Source organism: Rattus norvegicus, chromosome 8 (genome assembly GCF_036323735.1).
Source record: "Rattus norvegicus strain BN/NHsdMcwi chromosome 8, GRCr8, whole genome shotgun sequence".
In the NCBI taxonomy this organism is placed as follows: domain Eukaryota; kingdom Metazoa; phylum Chordata; class Mammalia; order Rodentia; family Muridae; genus Rattus; species Rattus norvegicus.
In genome coordinates this window covers 48,047,354-48,066,323 of record NC_086026.1, presented here as the reverse complement: position 1 = coordinate 48,066,323, position 18,970 = coordinate 48,047,354, and the positions used below count along the sequence as shown (strand labels likewise).

General features: G+C 35.4%; 1 protein-coding gene across 2 annotated transcripts; it reads left to right on the top strand.

The window, feature by feature from the left end:
* The first annotated feature begins 4,627 nt into the window (after positions 1-4,627).
* Or8g21 (olfactory receptor family 8 subfamily G member 21) lies at positions 4,628-7,428 on the top strand. 2 transcript variants are annotated; one of them, XM_063265946.1, is made up of 2 exons: positions 4,628-4,803; positions 6,408-7,428. In XM_063265946.1, the coding sequence occupies exon 2, from the start codon at positions 6,424-6,426 to the stop codon at positions 7,354-7,356; it is 933 nt and encodes a 310-aa protein (XP_063122016.1). In that variant the 5' UTR covers positions 4,628-4,803; positions 6,408-6,423; the 3' UTR covers positions 7,357-7,428. The 2 variants fall into 2 exon arrangements, with proteins under 2 accessions (XP_063122016.1, NP_001000801.1); NM_001000801.1 differs by lacking the exon at positions 4,628-4,803 and having other exon boundaries at positions 6,424-7,356.
* The last annotated feature ends 11,542 nt before the right edge of the window (positions 7,429-18,970 follow it).

Genomic DNA, 18,970 nt, shown 5'->3' with positions numbered 1-18,970 from the left:
TAAGTAGAAGGGGCTACTGGTTAGCTAGTTAGCTGGAGCTAAGAATTTAGTGGTAATTAAGAAGAGACTACCATCACTGAGGTGAAATCTTCTGGGAGTGTTTTCTAAGAGCACAAAGCAGCTGTATTCCAGAGGTAGCCAAGGTTGTACCTCATGCTACAGCTGTACTTGGTAAGAGTCTCCTAGGTGGTACTGGGTTTGAAGGCATGAAGGGGCCATGAAGAACAGCTGAAGCTTGACACTATGAGAGGCCAAGGAAGGCCATTAGTGAAGGTGCAGCCTCAGGTGCAGTTGAAGGTCAAGGACTGAAGAAGTCATGCAAACAATTTGAAGTTTGGCAACATGAAGAAAGCCTATTAGAGGCTATTAGTGAAACTTAGTTGCTGCAGAAGACCCCAGTCTATGGGAGATGCCAGTACCATGGGATGATCACTTAGAACAGCAGTGGCAGTGCAGGATCAACCTGAGCTTAGATTCTACAAGGAAAGAGCTAGAAAGATGAAAGCTGATTTTTGGAGGAACTCAGAAGATTATGTGTGGATCCTAGACATTGAAACAAGAAGCTACAACATTGAAATTGCCTTGGACTCACTAAGATTTTGGAGATGTCAGAGCCATGGGCTATCTGCTGAGGAAAGCTACTAACAGTGAGTAAAACCAACCCAGGAAAAACAAAGTTTGTTGCTGTCAATAAAGATGAAATAGAAGTTGAGGATCTAAAGACTGCTTTAACAACAGCCTTGGAGATGCAGATTTTGGAGTTTGCCCAGTGGTTTTCCTGTCTTGCTTTGGGAATTATAGTAAGTGATTTCATGAGTCTCAGAAGAGACTGAACTTTGGATGTTTAACACTGTTGAGGCTGTTATAAACTATGGGAACTTTGGAAGTTGTACTAAGTGTATATTGCATTTTGCTATGTTTAGGTAGGTACCCCATAGACTCATATGTTTGAACAAACCTATGGGGACCAGGAAGTGGAACGTGATAGTTTCTATATGTTCTGCGCAGGGAGTGGCATGATTAGAAGGTATGGACCTGTTCCAGTAGGTGTGTCCTTGTTGTATTAGCTGTGTCACTGTGGGTGTGGGCTTTAAGATCCTTATCCTACATGCCTGGAATCCAATATTCTACTAGCAGCCTTCAGGTGAAGATACAGAATTCTTAGCTCTTCATTCACCATGTCTTCCAGGATGCTGCCATGGTCAGGCCTTCATGATAATGACAAAACCTCTGAACCTGTAAGGCAGCCCCAAATAAATGCTGTCCTTTTAAGATGTTCCTTCATCATCGTGTCTAATAGCAGTAAAAATCTAAGACACTCTGTATCAAAAACAAAATAAAACAAATCACAGAAAAAAATAAAAATTATAAACAAAACAAAGCATAGCAAAAAATATTATCATAGTAAAATTTATAATTAAACATTGTTATGTGCAATTTTGTGCATTTCAAACTCATAATAGATGCTGAATTTAACTGTTGCCATGATGTGGATAGAACCATACCAAAGCAGAGTCAGCCAAGATGACTAAGCCATATTTTCAACTTTGTTGATATTCAGAAATTCGTAATAGCTACAAACTCAAGATAAAAATACTTTTCACATAATTCCTTTTAAGTTGCAAAATTTTAACTTGGTGAGGAGCCAAATTAATAGCTCTATCACTAGCTGCAATGCTTAATTTGGTCCTACATTTTCCTTCTATGTCCTTATAGAATTTTTTATGTATAGATACCCTCTTAAACTAATTTATTTTTTGTGAACCTTCATTTCAATAAATAATCTTTCTAGGTTTTTTCTCACTGCTTTCACTCAGGAAAAAAAAAAGACTTCACAAATATTTCCTGTGTTGAATAGTTTTAAGTCAGCCAGAAACAATCTAGAGTCATTTGGGGGGTGGGGGAATCTGAAACAACCTAGATGTCCCTTGACTAAAGAATGAATAAAGAAAATGTTCTATGCTTGCACAATGATGTTACAGAGCTATTAAATACAAGGACATCATGAATTTGCAGGCAAATGGATGAAAGTAAAAATGATCACCCCAAGTGAGGAAATACAGACCCAGAAAGACAAGCATGGAATACACTCACTAATAGTTGGATATTAGCCATAAAGTCAAGGATAACCATGCTATAATCCACAGACCAGAGACGCTAAGTAACAATCCCACCATGAATGGGAAATAGAATAGGCATTGGAAGAAGACTTAGGGATGATCTAGAGAGGGGTATGGGAAGGCCCAGATTGGGAGGAAGCTGGAAGAAGAGATTAGTGGGAGAGACCATTAGAAGTTGGGGAGACGTCTGGGATTAACTAGAAACCTAGGAAAATGGAATCTCCAAGAAATCTGTGAGAATGACCCTAACTAACATAGCTAGATTGGTATATATGAAATATATACAGGCCATCTCTAACTAGGTAAGACTTCTAGTGGAAGGTTTGGAACACTGACCCAGCCACAAAATCTTCAATGTATAATAGTTGTGCTGGGTTACAGGGTAGCATAGAAAATTTAGAAGTGGCCAGTGACTGATGCCTTTTGAGATCTATAACATGAAATGGAGTCCACCACAGAAATTGCCTGGATGGTCAGGACCCAGAAGTTGGATAGCACAGAAACTTAGGATAGAATAAACCCAAGTGAAAAAATAAATCAATGAAATAATTCTTAATGATATTCTGCTATATTTATAGACTGGAGTTAGACCAAATGTTATGAAAGGGACTTTACAAAGAAACTGATGGAAACTTACTCAGAGAATCAAACATTGTGCAGAGCAAAGAGAATCCAGTTCAAGAGGGTGAGGAAAGGAGTCCACATATGAAAGGACTCCTCCACAAGAAAAGTCGAAGAGTCAACAAAGCTTGGCTCATAAGAGCTCATTGAGTCTCCACCATCAGTCAGGGAGCCTGCATAGGCAAAATTCTGTCCTCTGCCCTTATTTTACAGTTGTGTAGCTGAGTCTTCTTGTGGGAATCCTAACAGTAGGAGCAGGGCTGTGTGACTGTGTTGCTTGATTTCAGGACCCTGTCATCTTAATAGGTTACCTCCTCCAGCCTAGATCGGAGATGGGTGCTTAGTCTTGCTGCAGTTTGATATGCTACAGGTGGTTGTTATCATTGGGAGGCCTGCCTTTTTCTTAAAATAAATGGAACAGGAGTGGACTTGGGTGAAGAAGGGGGAGGCAGGTTGGGGAAGGACTGAAGGAATGGAGGGTAGGAAATCTGGAGTCAAGATGTAAAAATTTAAATAAACAAATAAAGAAATTGAAAACATTAATGAATGGAAAACATTAAATATTACAATATCTAGTAATATTTTCCAATTCATGTTGAATTTCTTTTTAAACTATGCCTTGTATACAAAGCATCCTTATGATTTTACCCAGCTTAAATTCCTCTGGTTCAGCTGTGTCCTGGACTCCTCCAAAGGATAAGCATCTTTTTGTTCAGAATATATATGAATAAAATGCTATTAAACTCTTTTAACTGCAACACTTTCATGAAAAAATCATTATTATTTTAATGGTGACTAGTCATTGCATATTTAGCCTAAAGTACTGTCCATGCATATACAGAAATACATGGAAATTTAGTGAAATCAAATAATCCCTGGTCTATGAAAAAATATGTGAACACAGGATAGTCTCATTTCAAATAAGACACTCCCTTCTTATGTATATGAAAGCATGCCCTCTGAAAAGGCTCAGATGCTTACCCATCCCTTAAATTTACTCCTGTGCAATTGAATGCAATGAGGGTTCCTTTTCCCTTGATATACTGAAATGCAATGTAAGCTTGAAGGAACCCCACATGCTTTCTTCCTTATTCCATGGAAACATTCATCATTTTCTCATGTATCAAACATCAGTCAGTTCTGATAGAGAACAGGAAAGAAGCATGAAAGTCCCTGGTTCAGGAATCAAACATGGCTTATCTTATCCTCCAATTTCGTGGTTGAAGATTCAGTACCTTGTTTTCACAGTCTAGTAAGTGAGGTGCTTTTAGTTCCTTGAGAAAGTAAACACTGTACTTAAGAAACTACTTCAGAACCTTGCACATACTCAATCACTGTTGCTCTTCGATAAGACCATGTCTACATGGAATAGTTTATATTATGATACTGATTTATAATTTTCCTTTTTATATACTCCATTAACATTCTTTTCAGAGTGTCTTACTGGAAGAATACATAAGGTGACCAAACTACACTCTCCTGCTCATTAAATTCTGATGTAAATAGCAAGGTCCATTTTACATAGCTAAAGAATCCCTGAATTGGTTGCAGAATTGAAGTGAAAGTATTAAAGAGTTGACACAGCAAAGACTCTAACATGCTAGAAGGAAATTGAATTTGTCAAGAAGCTTTGCAGTCAAGGTTAGTCTATCCACAGGCTGGCAAACAGGAGAATGATCTCATTTCTATTTCTAAGCTTCTAATCTTTTAATCTTGACGAAGAGTATAGTAAACTTAAGTCTAATTGGTTCCCCAGGGCTACCAATAACTACATTGTGAAAATCCCCAAGAGCATCTGAAAGAAATGACACAGGTCGTAAGGAAGGTGTTCATGACTTGAGAGCATGCACATGCTCTGAATATAATACTACAGACATAAAATCTCAGATCTCTAGGCTGAGAAATCCTAAACTCCTCTAAGTACAAAAGAGGGTGGCTTGAGTTTCCCTTACAACACAGTGGACAATCTTATGTATTTTAAAGTGGCAGGTATCTCCAGTTCCAGTGTTCTTGCTGGGATTAAGGTGGACATCATCAGTGAGAGCATCGCAGTAAATTCAAGGTCAGGATGAACTGGTGAGATATTTTCTCTGAGAACCCAGGGCCTGGGATATAGATCAGCCATAGAGCACAAACCTAGTAAACTTAGACACTAAGTCTAATCCTCAGCAGTGAAAAGAAGTGCACCTGTGTTCTGGCATGAAGTGTATCTACATATCTACTATTAACAGTGCAGTTAAGGGCAGCAGGGGACAAAAGAGAAACCAAGAACGTGCAATGGGAGATTTCAGGGGTTTCCTGATAACTTATTCATTCATTAAATGAAAATTGAAGGAAATTAAAATTAGGTCACTTGCAAGTATAACTGTAACAGTGTCAATATACTGACGATAAATGATGGTAATAAATTTTATAACAGGATACATACTGCCATCAAGATACATTGGTTCCTAGATATTTGTAAATTCAATTCATTTAGAAAATCTGTCTAAACTTGATTAAAGTTAAATGTTAATAAATACAAAATTCTACGATATTTTCTTACAAACAATAAAAAATTATTTACATTGAGAAAATATTTTAAAAAATATGTTACTGATATGAAATATGTAAATTTTAAGTGAAAAATATCCAGTTGGGTAATTTCTCTGACTCAAGAAAAAACAAGAAACTGATTTGAAAATACTTTTCATCAAAACTGTTAAGTGAATCTCAAGTATTATAAGAAAAGCCTTCAGCAATATCTATCAAAAATGCAAATAAATTTACACTATTTGGGCACTATTATACCCTAATAACACTTAGGTTAAATACAGGGTGAGGAAACCAAATGTCTCACAACTTAGATTACTCCATTCACCTGCTTATGAGAGAGAAAGTGTACTTTATTCTTACATAAAATCATGTACCTAACAAATTATATCTGTACTAATCTTAATTAAAAATCATTTTTCAAAAAAATAAAACTTTTTAAAATAACTGAGTGTTTAGATCGTTCCTGCTTTCAGATGTCATGGAGTCAGTGACTATTGAGTTACAGGGAGGAATTTTTGGAGTCACTGATGTATACTAAAATATCTGCAAATAAAGTTAGATCAATCCTAATTAATTATCATTGTTTACTTCATGAAATAGTTAATACATATATTTATTATATAACAGAACAAGAAAACAAAAATTGTAATTTTTTGCTTTTTTTGAGTTTCTGCTTTTGACACACTCTATTTACAAAAGTTGAGGGAACAAAAAGTTTTGAATCAATAAAATTCTTAATCTGGAAAGTTTATCAGTAATTGTGATTTCATTGATATGACTTTGTGTTTATGTGTTAGGTGCAATTATTTTTTTAAAACAATCTTTTTAACTCTTGACATAAATCAGTTATTTATTTTATTCAGATGTATCTCTTAATAAATGAGTTTGTTTCAAAATACTATCTACAATATTAATTTCAAAGGTGTGACACATTATAATACCGTACAATCATTTTTGACACTATAAACACAAAATATGTTCAATAAATGTCATTAATTTGAAACTCAAATTTAGAAAATATTAAAGTGAAATGACTTTCACATAGTGAAGATGTTACAGCAATAAGTGACCATATAGAATTTAAGGTGCTATCTGCTTCTAAAAGAATATCAACTATGTTCCTCCTTTCAGAATCTGACCAGAGAGCATGGAAAAACACAATCACTCTACAGTGACCAAATTCTTCCTCTCTGGCTTAACAGACCAACCAGAACTGCAGCTGCCCCTGTTCCTCCTCTTCCTTGGAATCTACCTGCTCACAGTACTGGGGAACCTTGGCATGATCATCCTGATCCTGCTCAGCTCCCACCTGAAAACACCCATGTACTTCTTCCTCAGCAGTCTGTCCTTCATTGACCTCTGCCAATCTACTGTCATTACCCCTAAAATGTTAGTGAATTTCATAGTGGAAGAGAATGACATCTCCTACCCTGAGTGCATGATTCAACTTTACTTCTTTCTACTTTTTGCTATTTCAGAATGTTACATGCTGTCTGCGATGGCCTATGATCGCTATGTTGCCATCTGTAGCCCCTTGCTTTACAGTATCATCATGTCTCAACCTAAGTGCCTTTCTCTTGTTTTAGGAGTTTACATTATAAGCATAGCTTGTGCATCAGTGCATGTAGGGTGTGTATTTAGGATTGATTTTTGCAGACCTGATTTGATTAACCATTATTTCTGTGACCTTATTTCTATCCTTCAGCTCTCATGCTCTAATATTTTTGTGAATGAGTTGATGATTCTAATTTTTAGTGGGATAAATATTATTGCCCCAACCCTGACCATCCTCAGTTCTTATGTTTTCATCATTATCAGCATCCTACGCATTAAATCCACTGAGGGCAGATCCAAAGCCTTTAGTACCTGCAGCTCTCATATCTCAGCTGTTCTTGTCTTTTTTGGTTCTGCTGCATTTATGTATCTGAATCCATCTTCTTCCAGTTCCATGGATGACGGTAAAGTGTCTTCTGTATTTTATACGATCATTGTGCCCATGCTTAATCCCCTGATCTACAGCCTGAGAAATAAGGATGTCAACATTGCTCTGAAGAAAATGATAGAAAGATTATTTTTCTGACAAATAAAACTATAAAATCTATCATAAAACTTAATTTGTTTCTACTACATAGTATTAATTAAATATATGTAAATTTATTCTGTCTATATAATTTTCTTCATTTTATACGATTCTATGTCATTATTTCCTTTCCATGGGTTTACTAATTTCATTTTCCTCAGTATTTCACCTCATATCTTCATTTCCATAGTCAGAATCATATTCTTAATATCTGGGATGTATTTGCTAACCAGGCTTTGAGAATTTTCTTGATTTTCATTTTTTCCAATTACATTGCACATGACATCCAATAGGTAACCATAATATTGTTTCTTATTAACAATTCTATTTCATTCAGCATGTTTGCTTTGGTTAAATACATTACACATACATTTTATAAATTCATCAGGACTGTAAGACAACTGGAAGCTTTTCTATATTAGTAGAAAAATGTTATAAATATTAGCCTTTAGATTTTTCTGAAATAAATCATAACACAAGTATGTTAATATTGTTAATATTTATTTTACTATTTTGTTTTTGGAGTTGCATGGGTATGGTTATGTAAACATTATTGTGTAGATATATGTATGTGGATGAATATACACATGGATTAGGAGGTCAGTAGGCAAGTACTGGTACTGTTCCTTAGATGCTGTCTGTCTTGTATTTGTTAACAGTACTCATCATTGGCCACAGCCTAAAGAGATATTCAAGCAAAAAATTACCTCTTGGTGACCCAAAGAAAACATAAAACTCGGTGTACACCTCCTCAAACTTCCGAAGATGTGTACTAAGAACCTGCTAACATACCAACACCAGGTTCATTTGTGCTAAGAAGCTGAAAACTACTTCTGATATTTCAATTTCATATTTACAGTGAGGGATCCCAAGTTTGATTATTAAGCACCATCTGGCTGCTCAAATACCTGACTTATAACTTCAAGTAATAGCAGAGGTCCCAACAGTACAACCAAGGTGGGACAAATGTCCATACCAAGTGATACTACCAAGAGTCTAACTCCAGATCAGATGCCCACTTCCCTTACCAAAATCAAAAACAGCACACACGAAAGAGAAACCAAGACACTTTATATAAAAAAAGTGTACATATAAAATAAAAATTTTATCAATGAATTCAAATAGATTAATACTGGAATGTAGACTAGAAAAAGTTATGATAATAAATAAAATAACTAAGGATACAAAATTAATTAATTAATTAATTAATTAGTGTAAGATATAGAATTTCTGAAGAAAATTCAAATGGAGTAAAAGGTAAAATACAAAATTAAACCAAATGAAACACTAAATAGATAGGCATACCATTGAAATAACTCAAATAAATGAGCAAATATCATGTTTGAGAACAAAATGGAATAAAAAGTTGTCAAGAAAACAATATATCTAATGAAACTTTAAGAACAGAGTCATAGGACACTACAAAAACATGGAGTCTATGGGGATATAAGAAGAAACCCAAATAAAGGTGTAGAAAATGTATTTGCCAAAATCATTGAAGGAACATTTCCACATGTAACACTGAAATTCAGTTTTCTTCAATAGAGAGACACTGGATATAGCAATCGAGTTCCAGACAGGCTTTATACTCAATAATACTTGGCCAACACAAAATACACTCTGTAATTTTGTACTTTTTTTGCTCTATTTTGGCATTTGTTTTGATTTTTTCAGAAAGAAAAGTGTGAAAACTTGATTTTCAAAGAGCAGTAGGAAAGAAGAAGCTAAGGGAAGGGAAAAATATGATCAAAATATAGTAAATGAAAAATGCTTTTTAAACTTTTTTGAAAAAACAAAGCAAGAAATTTTAAGAGGAACAGGCAGAAAAAAATAAAATCATCTGTGTGAGGTAGTACATATACTTTGTTTTCTAAGAAAGAAATGCTCATGAAGGGAACAAAGAGGATTTCCGCTTCTATGTAATACTGAAATCACTAAACCTGTATAACAAACTAAAAATATTAAATGTAACAAGGAAGACCACATCACATATAAAGGTAGATTCATTTTAAGATGTGCCATATTTTCAACATAATCACCACATTAGATGCTTAAAAATTCTTTAAAAAAATCAAACATATTTTCATGATAAAAATAATGCATAATCTATGAGTACAGTATACATTCCCAATGTGAAAAAAGATAATATACAAGCCTACAGCCAACATTAAGTCAGATGTTGAAAATTCAAACAATTTTACTAATGTCATCAACAAAACAAGAATATCCACTCTTTTCCCTCTTGTTAAATATATCTCAACATTTGAGCTTCAGTAATATGGGTATAGGGGTAAATGAGATAAAAGTAAAGGAAGAAATCCAAGTATCCCTTGTAGATGATATGATTTTACACATAGGATAACATAAAGACACCACCAAAACCACATATATCAGAGAAAACAGTTATCAAAATGTAAGAATATAAAATTTACACACAAAGGCCAGTAGATTTTCTATACACAAAAAAAGAAAACAGGAGAAAGAAAGACGGAAAGAAAGAAGAAAGAAAGAAAGAAAGAAAGAAAGAAAGAAAGAAAGAAAGGAAGGAAGGAAGGAAGGAAGAAAAAGAAAATCATGGAAAAATACCATTCCAGGACTCTCCAAAGTAAAATATACTGACTAAATTAAAGTAAATGAAAAATGACTAAGCCAACTCAGGCTGCAATGGGTGCTCCAGCAGTGGAGCAAGGATTAATAAGAAACAGAAAACTAAACAATGTGGTAGCAGGTCCCCCCAAGCAAGTTATGAGGCTGAAGTTGGGTTTATTTTTTCCTATTCTGCTTTTATACCATTTTATTATATGTAAATAATAAGGTCAGTTCTAGGTAAAGGAAACAAGCAAGAAAATAAACACAAATAGTCAAAGAACAAGCAAGGCAATAAACAAAGTCCCATGATCACTATTTCTAAGGACTTATCAGGATGACCAAGATAACTGAGCCTTCTTCCCTATCCTAGACCAAAATCATATTCTTGCCTGAAGCCTACATTTCTATAGCCTTAAATCAGATTCCTGCCTTAGCTAACTTCCCTGTCCAGGCCCAATGTCAAATTCCGGCCATGTAGATCCCAAAGCTCTCCACATCCACCCCCCCTTTTTTTTCATAAACAAGTCTGTGTCTGTCATAGGTTATCTTGACAAAAATGCTTTACTTACCCATCATGGTATATGCATTACCAAAGGCAGTACACTTTTGTCTTAGGTTGATAATGCTCTATGCAGAACTTACATGTCTCTGACTGCCAGGCTATTAAATTGATGGCTCTGTCTGGTGGTCCATTATTAGTTTCCAGCCATGTATTTTGGACCCCAACATGTTGATGTTATTAAAAGCAATCTTTATCACAATGGGCAGAAATAAACATATTCACAGGACAAGAAAGGCTAGTATATACTATAGTTATATAGTATAGTTATGTATGCCATTCTTAAAGTTTAACCAAGAAGGAAATATTGACCTCAGGTCATGAAAATTTTGTAAACAATATCTGCTGCATCATAGGTTAGCAAAGCAGTATTCTTTAAATTCATAATCTCACTATGCACAGTAAATACATCCAGAGAGGTGTTATAATTATGCTAAACACACAGCAAGTGTCTTTAAACTATTTCCCAATTATAGTAACTATCATTGTAAATTTTAGAATTAATACAAATCCAACATTATTTAGCATGTCACTCAAGATGGCTTCTTACTCTTAAACTCTGAATCTCCTCTTTAATAATTTGAATACTATCATAAAGAGCATCACAACGCCTATCTAAATGAATTGCAGAAGTAATAGTGCTAGCTATTAATGTTTAATTAATGCTACTATGTCAGCAATACTCTAGCCCACTACTCTCTTGCTTCTGCTTAAAAGCTGACTCACTTCTTCTAGTACTTGCAAACTTTTCTTCAGAATAGCAAGGTCTTGTAATACTCAAAGGCAGTAAAACAAAAGGTAGTTGATAAACTACTTTAAAAGACATGCCAGATTTCAATATATTAATAAAATTAAAAAAATATGTAATCAGTAAAACTTAGATTAAATACTGAAGAAGAAACAATGGTAATTTTAACATGACCAGTTTTTTTTAATAAAAAACTGGGCCTAAACACAAGCACTAACACTTGTTCAAAGTCCAGATCCTGTCCCAGATTTATCTATTGCTAATGCATCTTTATAAAGAACTGCAGCTAACTTCTGAATGTGCCTCTGAAAATGACCAGAACCATCCTTCCAATGAAATCTGTTACTTTCAATATTGGATTGATTTCCAGACCAGCCCACGATTGAGTCAGAATAACTTGCCACATTAAAGGAATTAAAATTTAAAGTCATTAAAAACTTCACTTTTTTTAAGTTTTTGTAGGTTGTTTCCACAGTCTCCATTGTCTCTGTCCCACAGGGTCTAAAAGTTTGAAGCAAGACAGCTTATCCAATCTGAGATATGGGCAAGCAAAGGTGGGTCAGGAACTTATGTCCAATAGAGTTTCCATCATCATTATCAGGGCACTCAGCAGGTTTACAGGTCAGCATCATCCTTTGTCCCAGCACCAGCATGCCACACTAATCACTCCGGAATCCACCACACACCTTCAGCATCCTGCAGGAAAAATAAACAAACAAACAAAGCCACACAAACATGCCCTCTTCCCCATATTAAATACCTGATCAGTACCATGACATACGGCAGTATGTGGATGTTTCCCTTTCACCTAGGTATAAGTATGTCTATTGTAAGGTGCCAAAGACACTCAGAGATTTCCTTGGCATCCAAATTTTTTAAAATTTAAACTAAATAGAACATGATTTAATTGTACTGTGTACGAGGATCTAACTCCCCCTTTTTTATTGTATGAAGATACTGTTTTAAATTTCCACAATACCTTGTCCTTGAGAATTAAAGAATCCCAGTAATATGGGTAACATTAAATTTCCTACGAAACATCTCAAACGACTGCAATAGCCAGATCCATGATCTGTTCTAATCTTATTTGGAACACATGCATAGAGAAACAACTTAAGCAATAACTAATTACGTTTGCAGTTGCTTCTTCTGTTAAAGCAGTTGCAACTTGAAAGCCTGAGAAGGTGTCAATGGTCATAAATAAATATGTTAATTTTCCCAAACCAGAAATGAATAGCTTCTACTTGCTATAATTTATGACATATAAGTCCTCAATCATTTACAGCACTATGTGGTACAGGTAGAAACTGAGGACATTCAGAACAAGTCTTTACAATTTGGCGTGCACATTTTCTAGAAGTACCAAATTGTTGTCTCAAGTTATTACTATTTTGATGATATAGACAATGAGATTGTTTGGCCAATTGTTCCTGTGTAAGACCTATTATCCCGCCTGGTATACAAATCTGTTGTGATATTGCCCTAACTAAGGGGTCCACACAAGCCACTATGAGTTCTTAAATGTCCTTTAAAATAAAGAACAGTACATCCTCTTAAATTAAGTTATTTTTGCATGAATAATTACAAAATTTAAGAATTAGCATTATCTAAAAAAGGAACAGTTCCAAGCAATTGTAAACCTTGAGATATATATTGGTTATCAGTATGCAAATTAAAAGTTTGATTTTTTTTAGGATTTCTAAAACAGTAGCTACAGCATGTAGTTCAATTATTTTTGCTCAATTACACAGGCTGCCCTCCCATTAGATGAGCTATCTGTAGATAAGTGAGCACGTTTCCTATGGGCTGCATGCAGACATTTACAGGAAATACAAAAGCATGCATAAAATTAAAACAACTTTTTTGAATAATAATTATCAATTTTCCCTGAAAGAAATTGCAATAGGTCAAGTATTCTGTAATATCCAATTTAATGACTGTTAAGAATAAGGAATGTTTCATCAAGTTCTTTACCAAAATATTTTTATGATTCTATCCTACAATTCTGAATCATCAAAGCAACAGCCTCTAATTAGTGTTTTAAAATGTTACTTGAATCTCTTGATCTTTGCTCTCTTCTCTTCCCAGATTCTCCTTTATGTCCCTTCTCTCTCCATCCCTCTCCCCTTCCATACACACTCCTTGTAGGCCTTTGCTTATCCCCTCTTCTACTCTTCTTCTTTCATTAAACCTCTCCACGTTGAGAAAAAAAAAACTTTACTTGAAGACAAAAAAAAAAAAGAATCAATATTAATAGTCTTTTTTGCCAAAAAACTTCTGTGGGTACATGAGAAAATAGCAAGAACACAAACAGCCAACAATTGATCATAGTCTATATAATATTCTGTTCTTAACTAATAGCTTCCTCCAATTTCTGGAAAACTATTTGTCCATCATCAGTTAATTGTCAAAGGGAATTAGAATTTGCACCCCACATAAGAATATCAAACAGAGGTTTAAGGTCTCCTGTGGTAAGTTTAAGATGAAGTCTTAGCCAATTAATATCTCTGAACAACTTTTGAAATCATTTGAAGTGAATAAATTATTTTTTTTTATTTGAAATTTCTGTGCCACAATTTCTTTAGGATATAAATGATGCCCCAAGTATTGAAAAGGATTTTGCCTTTCAATCTTTTCTGGAGCAACCACTCCTCAAAATTACAAAGCTCATTGTACAAGAGAAAAGGTTTGTAGTAAAACTCTTTCAGAGGAATTGGCCAATAAATTACCATCTACATAATGAATAATATATACTGGAAAATTCACAGTCCTAAATTCTTGTATTGAAACAGAGACAAAATTATTTTCCATAATGTAGGCTATTTAGCCCTTCCTTGAAGCAAAGCATTCCAATGATATTGCTTGATGTGTTCTTTAAAATTACAGGCAGATATTTAATTTAAAATTACAGGCAAAGCTTTACAATCATGAAGGTGCAAAGGAATAGATAAAAACAATCCTTGAAATCCATAATAATTTGTTGGACTGAAGGACCACAACCAAAGGTCTGCTTGTCCCCAAATACCACTGGTGCCAATATTCGATGCAATCAGCAAGAGGTTTATATTCTGGCGTGTCGGGGTTCCTCAGCCCTCAAGTGGGAGAAGAAGAACCCCATCCTACAGATATAGGCTACTTTTAAGCATAAGGACCACAAAATCCACAGGAATGGGTATGGGTACATCGAGGCACACAAGGATTGGTTGGAATCATTTGCCCTTTAACTTCATTGGTCCACGTCGTGGTCACATTGTCCTTGGAGCCTGGAGCAATGGATAGAGGAAAGTCCCTGCAGGTCCTGCTGGTCATGTGACTACTACATGCTGGTCATAGGACCATGAGGACAGGGTGTAACTAGGTCATAAAACAACAAATGGGTGGGAAAGGTATAACTGGTGGAATTTCCCAGCAAGGGAATTTTTCTTAGGGGAGGAGTGTAGATTGTGGAATTTTCCTTTTGTTCCACAAATTCTATATGCATTTCCTGGAATGCAAGCTGGAGTTACCAAGCCTCCACAAGTTCTGTAGCCTCATCAACCCTTCAGAAACCCTGAAAAATCTCATTTTTTTCTTAATTACAAATATGTGTGTGTTAAACCCCTGAGCCTGTGATTGAGTTGCAAACTGCAGCCAGTGGAACACTGGCAGTATAAGTACAGTGGTCAAGTTTCCCTTGCAACACCAGAGCATAACCACAACTTTGGAAAGCAAAACTCAACCTCCAAACAATCCAGTCTCTCCAAAATCAATACCAAGTACATCATTCCCATGATACAAAGTTTGTCTGCCAATTCTTGCACATGAATGCAAGATGTGCAGGCTCTAATATCTCATCAAAAAGACACTGCCCTAAAACCTATCTTTTATAAGTCTGGTTTCTAGGATAAAAATTAAATAAAATATTACTCGATTTAGAGCTATCTTTAGAGACCTGTTTCCCTGGGTTGGCTTATGCCACGTGTTGTTGTATGTGTAACTCCAACCCAGAGTTACTAGTTTTAAGTCAACTTTCTGTTACAAATGTTAAAAATTTTTAATCATCCCCAATAACTTATAAACCAATGATCTATAACTAAGAGATGCAGAGTATATTTATACATTTGAAACCAGTCAGAAACAAAAATGAAGTGGCCACACATTTATTTACTTAAACCAGTCATAATTATTACTTTCTCTGTCTGTAATTTCAAGAGAGGATAATCTTGTCACCAGCTGAACCCAATAATCACAGGCACAGAGATTTTTATGTGAAACCAGCCATCAACTCTCTTAACATAGAAGCCGAGAAGCTGCTGGCCTTTCTAAGAGCAGCCTGTGCAGACAAACATCTCCTGGCAGTCTTATACAGCTGCCCTAGACTTCAAGCTATAGGTGTAGAACTGCAGAGATCAAATGAGATAGCTTTTATTTTATTTTTTTTTATAATGAGTTAAAACTAAATCAAGGGGGTAATAACCAGCAGACAAAGTTTTAACCATTTATTCTTTTGAACATGAAAAACAGAACAACATTCAAGCAAGGAAAAAAAAAAGATCTAAACTGACAGACATGGACAGGTTGGTGCACTGAAAGAGCCATAGTTGGGGTAAATCTAAGGCCTGTGGGAAAGTTCCACTGCAAACATCCAAGCACAAAGACACCTCCCTTCCATGAAGTAGTTAGTTCCCAGAGAAACTGCAAACCAAACTGTCAAACAAATCCACATATAACGCCAACCAACCTCCCCTTGAATCCCAACTGTCCCCCCGGAAAACCCAGAACAGTCCATTGATCATGAGTTAGCTTGGAGGTCACTTTGACCCATCAGTAATACCCTGCCTAGTTGCCAGTTGTTTGAATTCTTCCCCAATTGTTTGCAAGGTATGTAACTCCTTGTCAGAGTATACTCGGGTTGTTTCCCCTTGTAGGGGGAGGACCTGCCATGTTGGAACTAAACTCCTCTTGCTATTGCATTGATCACTGTCTCTGTGATTCTCATTCAAGAGGTCACAGAAGAGGTTCACACATCAAAGACAGACAATAGGCAGAGAAGAGAACTAGATGATGTCTGACCAAAGGGACCCAGATATCCTACCTAAGGGACCCAGAAATAGAGATAAGCATTTCTCCAGCAGGAGCCAAAAAGGAGGCAGGATATCTTCTGACCTCCTTCTGTACCTAGGAGAGCTCCAAAAAGTTTATGTTTATTTGCCTTCTCTGTCACCAAAGCACCCCCAGATAGTCCAAGAGGAATGCCTTTCTCAAACTCAATTCTCTCTCATGTGTAGGGCATAAACTGTCTCTAGTTAGGGTCTGAAGACTAAAAGCATCTCGGAGAATATTTTCCAGACCTTTCTCCCATGTCTGTAAACTTATGGTACCTTTTTCAGGAAACCAAGGACAGATTTCTCCTATAAAAATCAGAAACTGGGTAATTAGTTTTTGATTTATTTTTGCTTATCTAGCTTTTAGCATATTTTCAAGCATATATACAAATGGAATTCTGCCATTCCGTTGTCCCATTCTTATGGTGTTTACTCACTGCTGGCCCAAATTTTCCTCCATGTGTGCTTCATTTCCCATGGTGTCCTTAACTGTATCCACCTAACTGAAGTCAGGCATTGAGGCACCACCTGTCCAAGCCAGCTCAGTCAGTCAATGGGTTCTCCAGTGACAGAGTAAGGATTAAAAGAGAAGTGACAATTAGACAACACTGTAGTGTTAACCCCAGCTAGTTAGTTATGAGGCTGAAGGTGGGTTTACTTTTTTTTCTATTCTTCCTTTGCACCATTTTAATTACATGCAAGTTATAAGGTCAGTTTTAGGTTAAGGGAACCAGCAAGGCAATAAACAAATTCCTGTCATCAGTGCTTTAATGGCATATCAGGGTGACCAAGATATCTAGCCTAATTCCCTATCCTAGCCCAAAGTCATATTCTTGCCTGAAGCCTACTTCTTTGTTCTAGCCTATAATCAGATTCCTACCTGAGCTAACTTCCATGCCCTGTCCCAATGTCAAATTCCTACCTGGAGTAGCCTTACTTCCTTGTCCTGATCCAATGTAAAATTCCTGTTAAGTGGCCCCAAAAGTTCTCCACAGAAAAATTCGTTCAATGCAACTTTATGACACCAAATTAAAATAAATTAAAGAGGACAACAAAGTTTGAAGATCACCCACAGTATTGTAGGATAAATATTGTGGAATTGGTTTCCTTCCGACCAAAAATAGTCTACTCATTTAATACAATCTCTCCCTTCTTCAAATCTAAAAAAATATTTCTCATTAATCAAAAATACCTAGTATCCTCAAAACAATTCTGAACAAAAAAAGGGGGGTGTTGGAGGCATCAACCTTTCATGTTATATTATTATATTTTATTATATTATAGTGTTTTATTAAGCAATATTAACCCTAAATAAGACTCATGACCCAGATCTTGATGGAAAAACCTTATTGCTGAAGATACCACAAACTTGAAGCATAGTGTATGAAGAAGTCATGTTAAAATGTACCTGAAAATGTCAACCTTACTGGCTTGCTTTCTTATTATCTAAGGGTTCTACTCTTTTTAGTACAGGAGAAAAATCAATAGTCTTTCTCAGTTATTAGCCTTTATTTTCCGAGAAAGTTTTATCCAATGATGGATTAGTGACACAAATGTTATGGGAATAACCAATAGTTGCATCTATGCCCTTCTCTCCAAGAAACAAATAATCATTCCCAGTTTATCTGAGCCTACTTCCCTGTCCTAGCCCAAAGTCATATTCTTGCCTGAAGCCTACTTCTTTGTTCAATATACCAAACCTGTGGCTGCTTAGATCATAAGCTATAGAGTTGAACCTATTACTAATCATGAAATAACATAGGATTAGACATAGAAAGATAGATTAGTCTTCCTTACTGCTATAATTACTTTGTTTATACACACGTGTAATGATATTTTAATTCATTGCTATTAAATAATTTTTGAACAATATATTATCTGTTAGATCAATTAAGAATATGAAATAGAGGAACTGTGGAGATCATGCAGTTGGTAAAAGTGGTTTTGGCATGTCTCTGTGTAAACAATGTAATATAAGTGATTAGGTGATATATTAAGCATCAATGCTTAATTTTCCTCATCTGCTAAATGAACTATTTTTAATTCCATAAGAAAATAATCATTGTACTTGAGAAAATGCATTAGTATCTTATACACACTCAGTCAGTAATGATCTTTAAATAAAAAAAAATATCTACATGGACTAGTTCATATCCACATTACTAATTTATAATTTTCCTTTTCATATTCTGTACTAACAATCTTTTTGAAGTGACTTACTGGGAGGATACATTAAGTGACTAAATGTTTCTGTTCTTTTCAATAAATTTAGTTTTAAATGGCAATGTACACTTTAGGCAACTAAAAAATCCCCAAATGTTTGAAAAATTGAAGTGAAAGTGTTGGAGCGTTGCCATAGGCAAATACTTTAACAGGATAGACAGGCATAGATGTTGTCATGAGGCTTCCAGCCTGAGGACAGATTACCAGGCAGCCTGAAACATGGGAAAAGATCTCATTTCTGTTTTCAAGCTTCTATTGTTTTAACCTGGATGAGGAATTTAGCAAACTAAAGTCTAATTGGTCCCCCAGGGCAACCAATGACTAAATCAGGAAAAATGCCCAAGGGTATCTGAAAGGAATGATGGAAGGGGCATTGAAAGTGTTCAAGACTTGACAGCACAAAGATCCCAT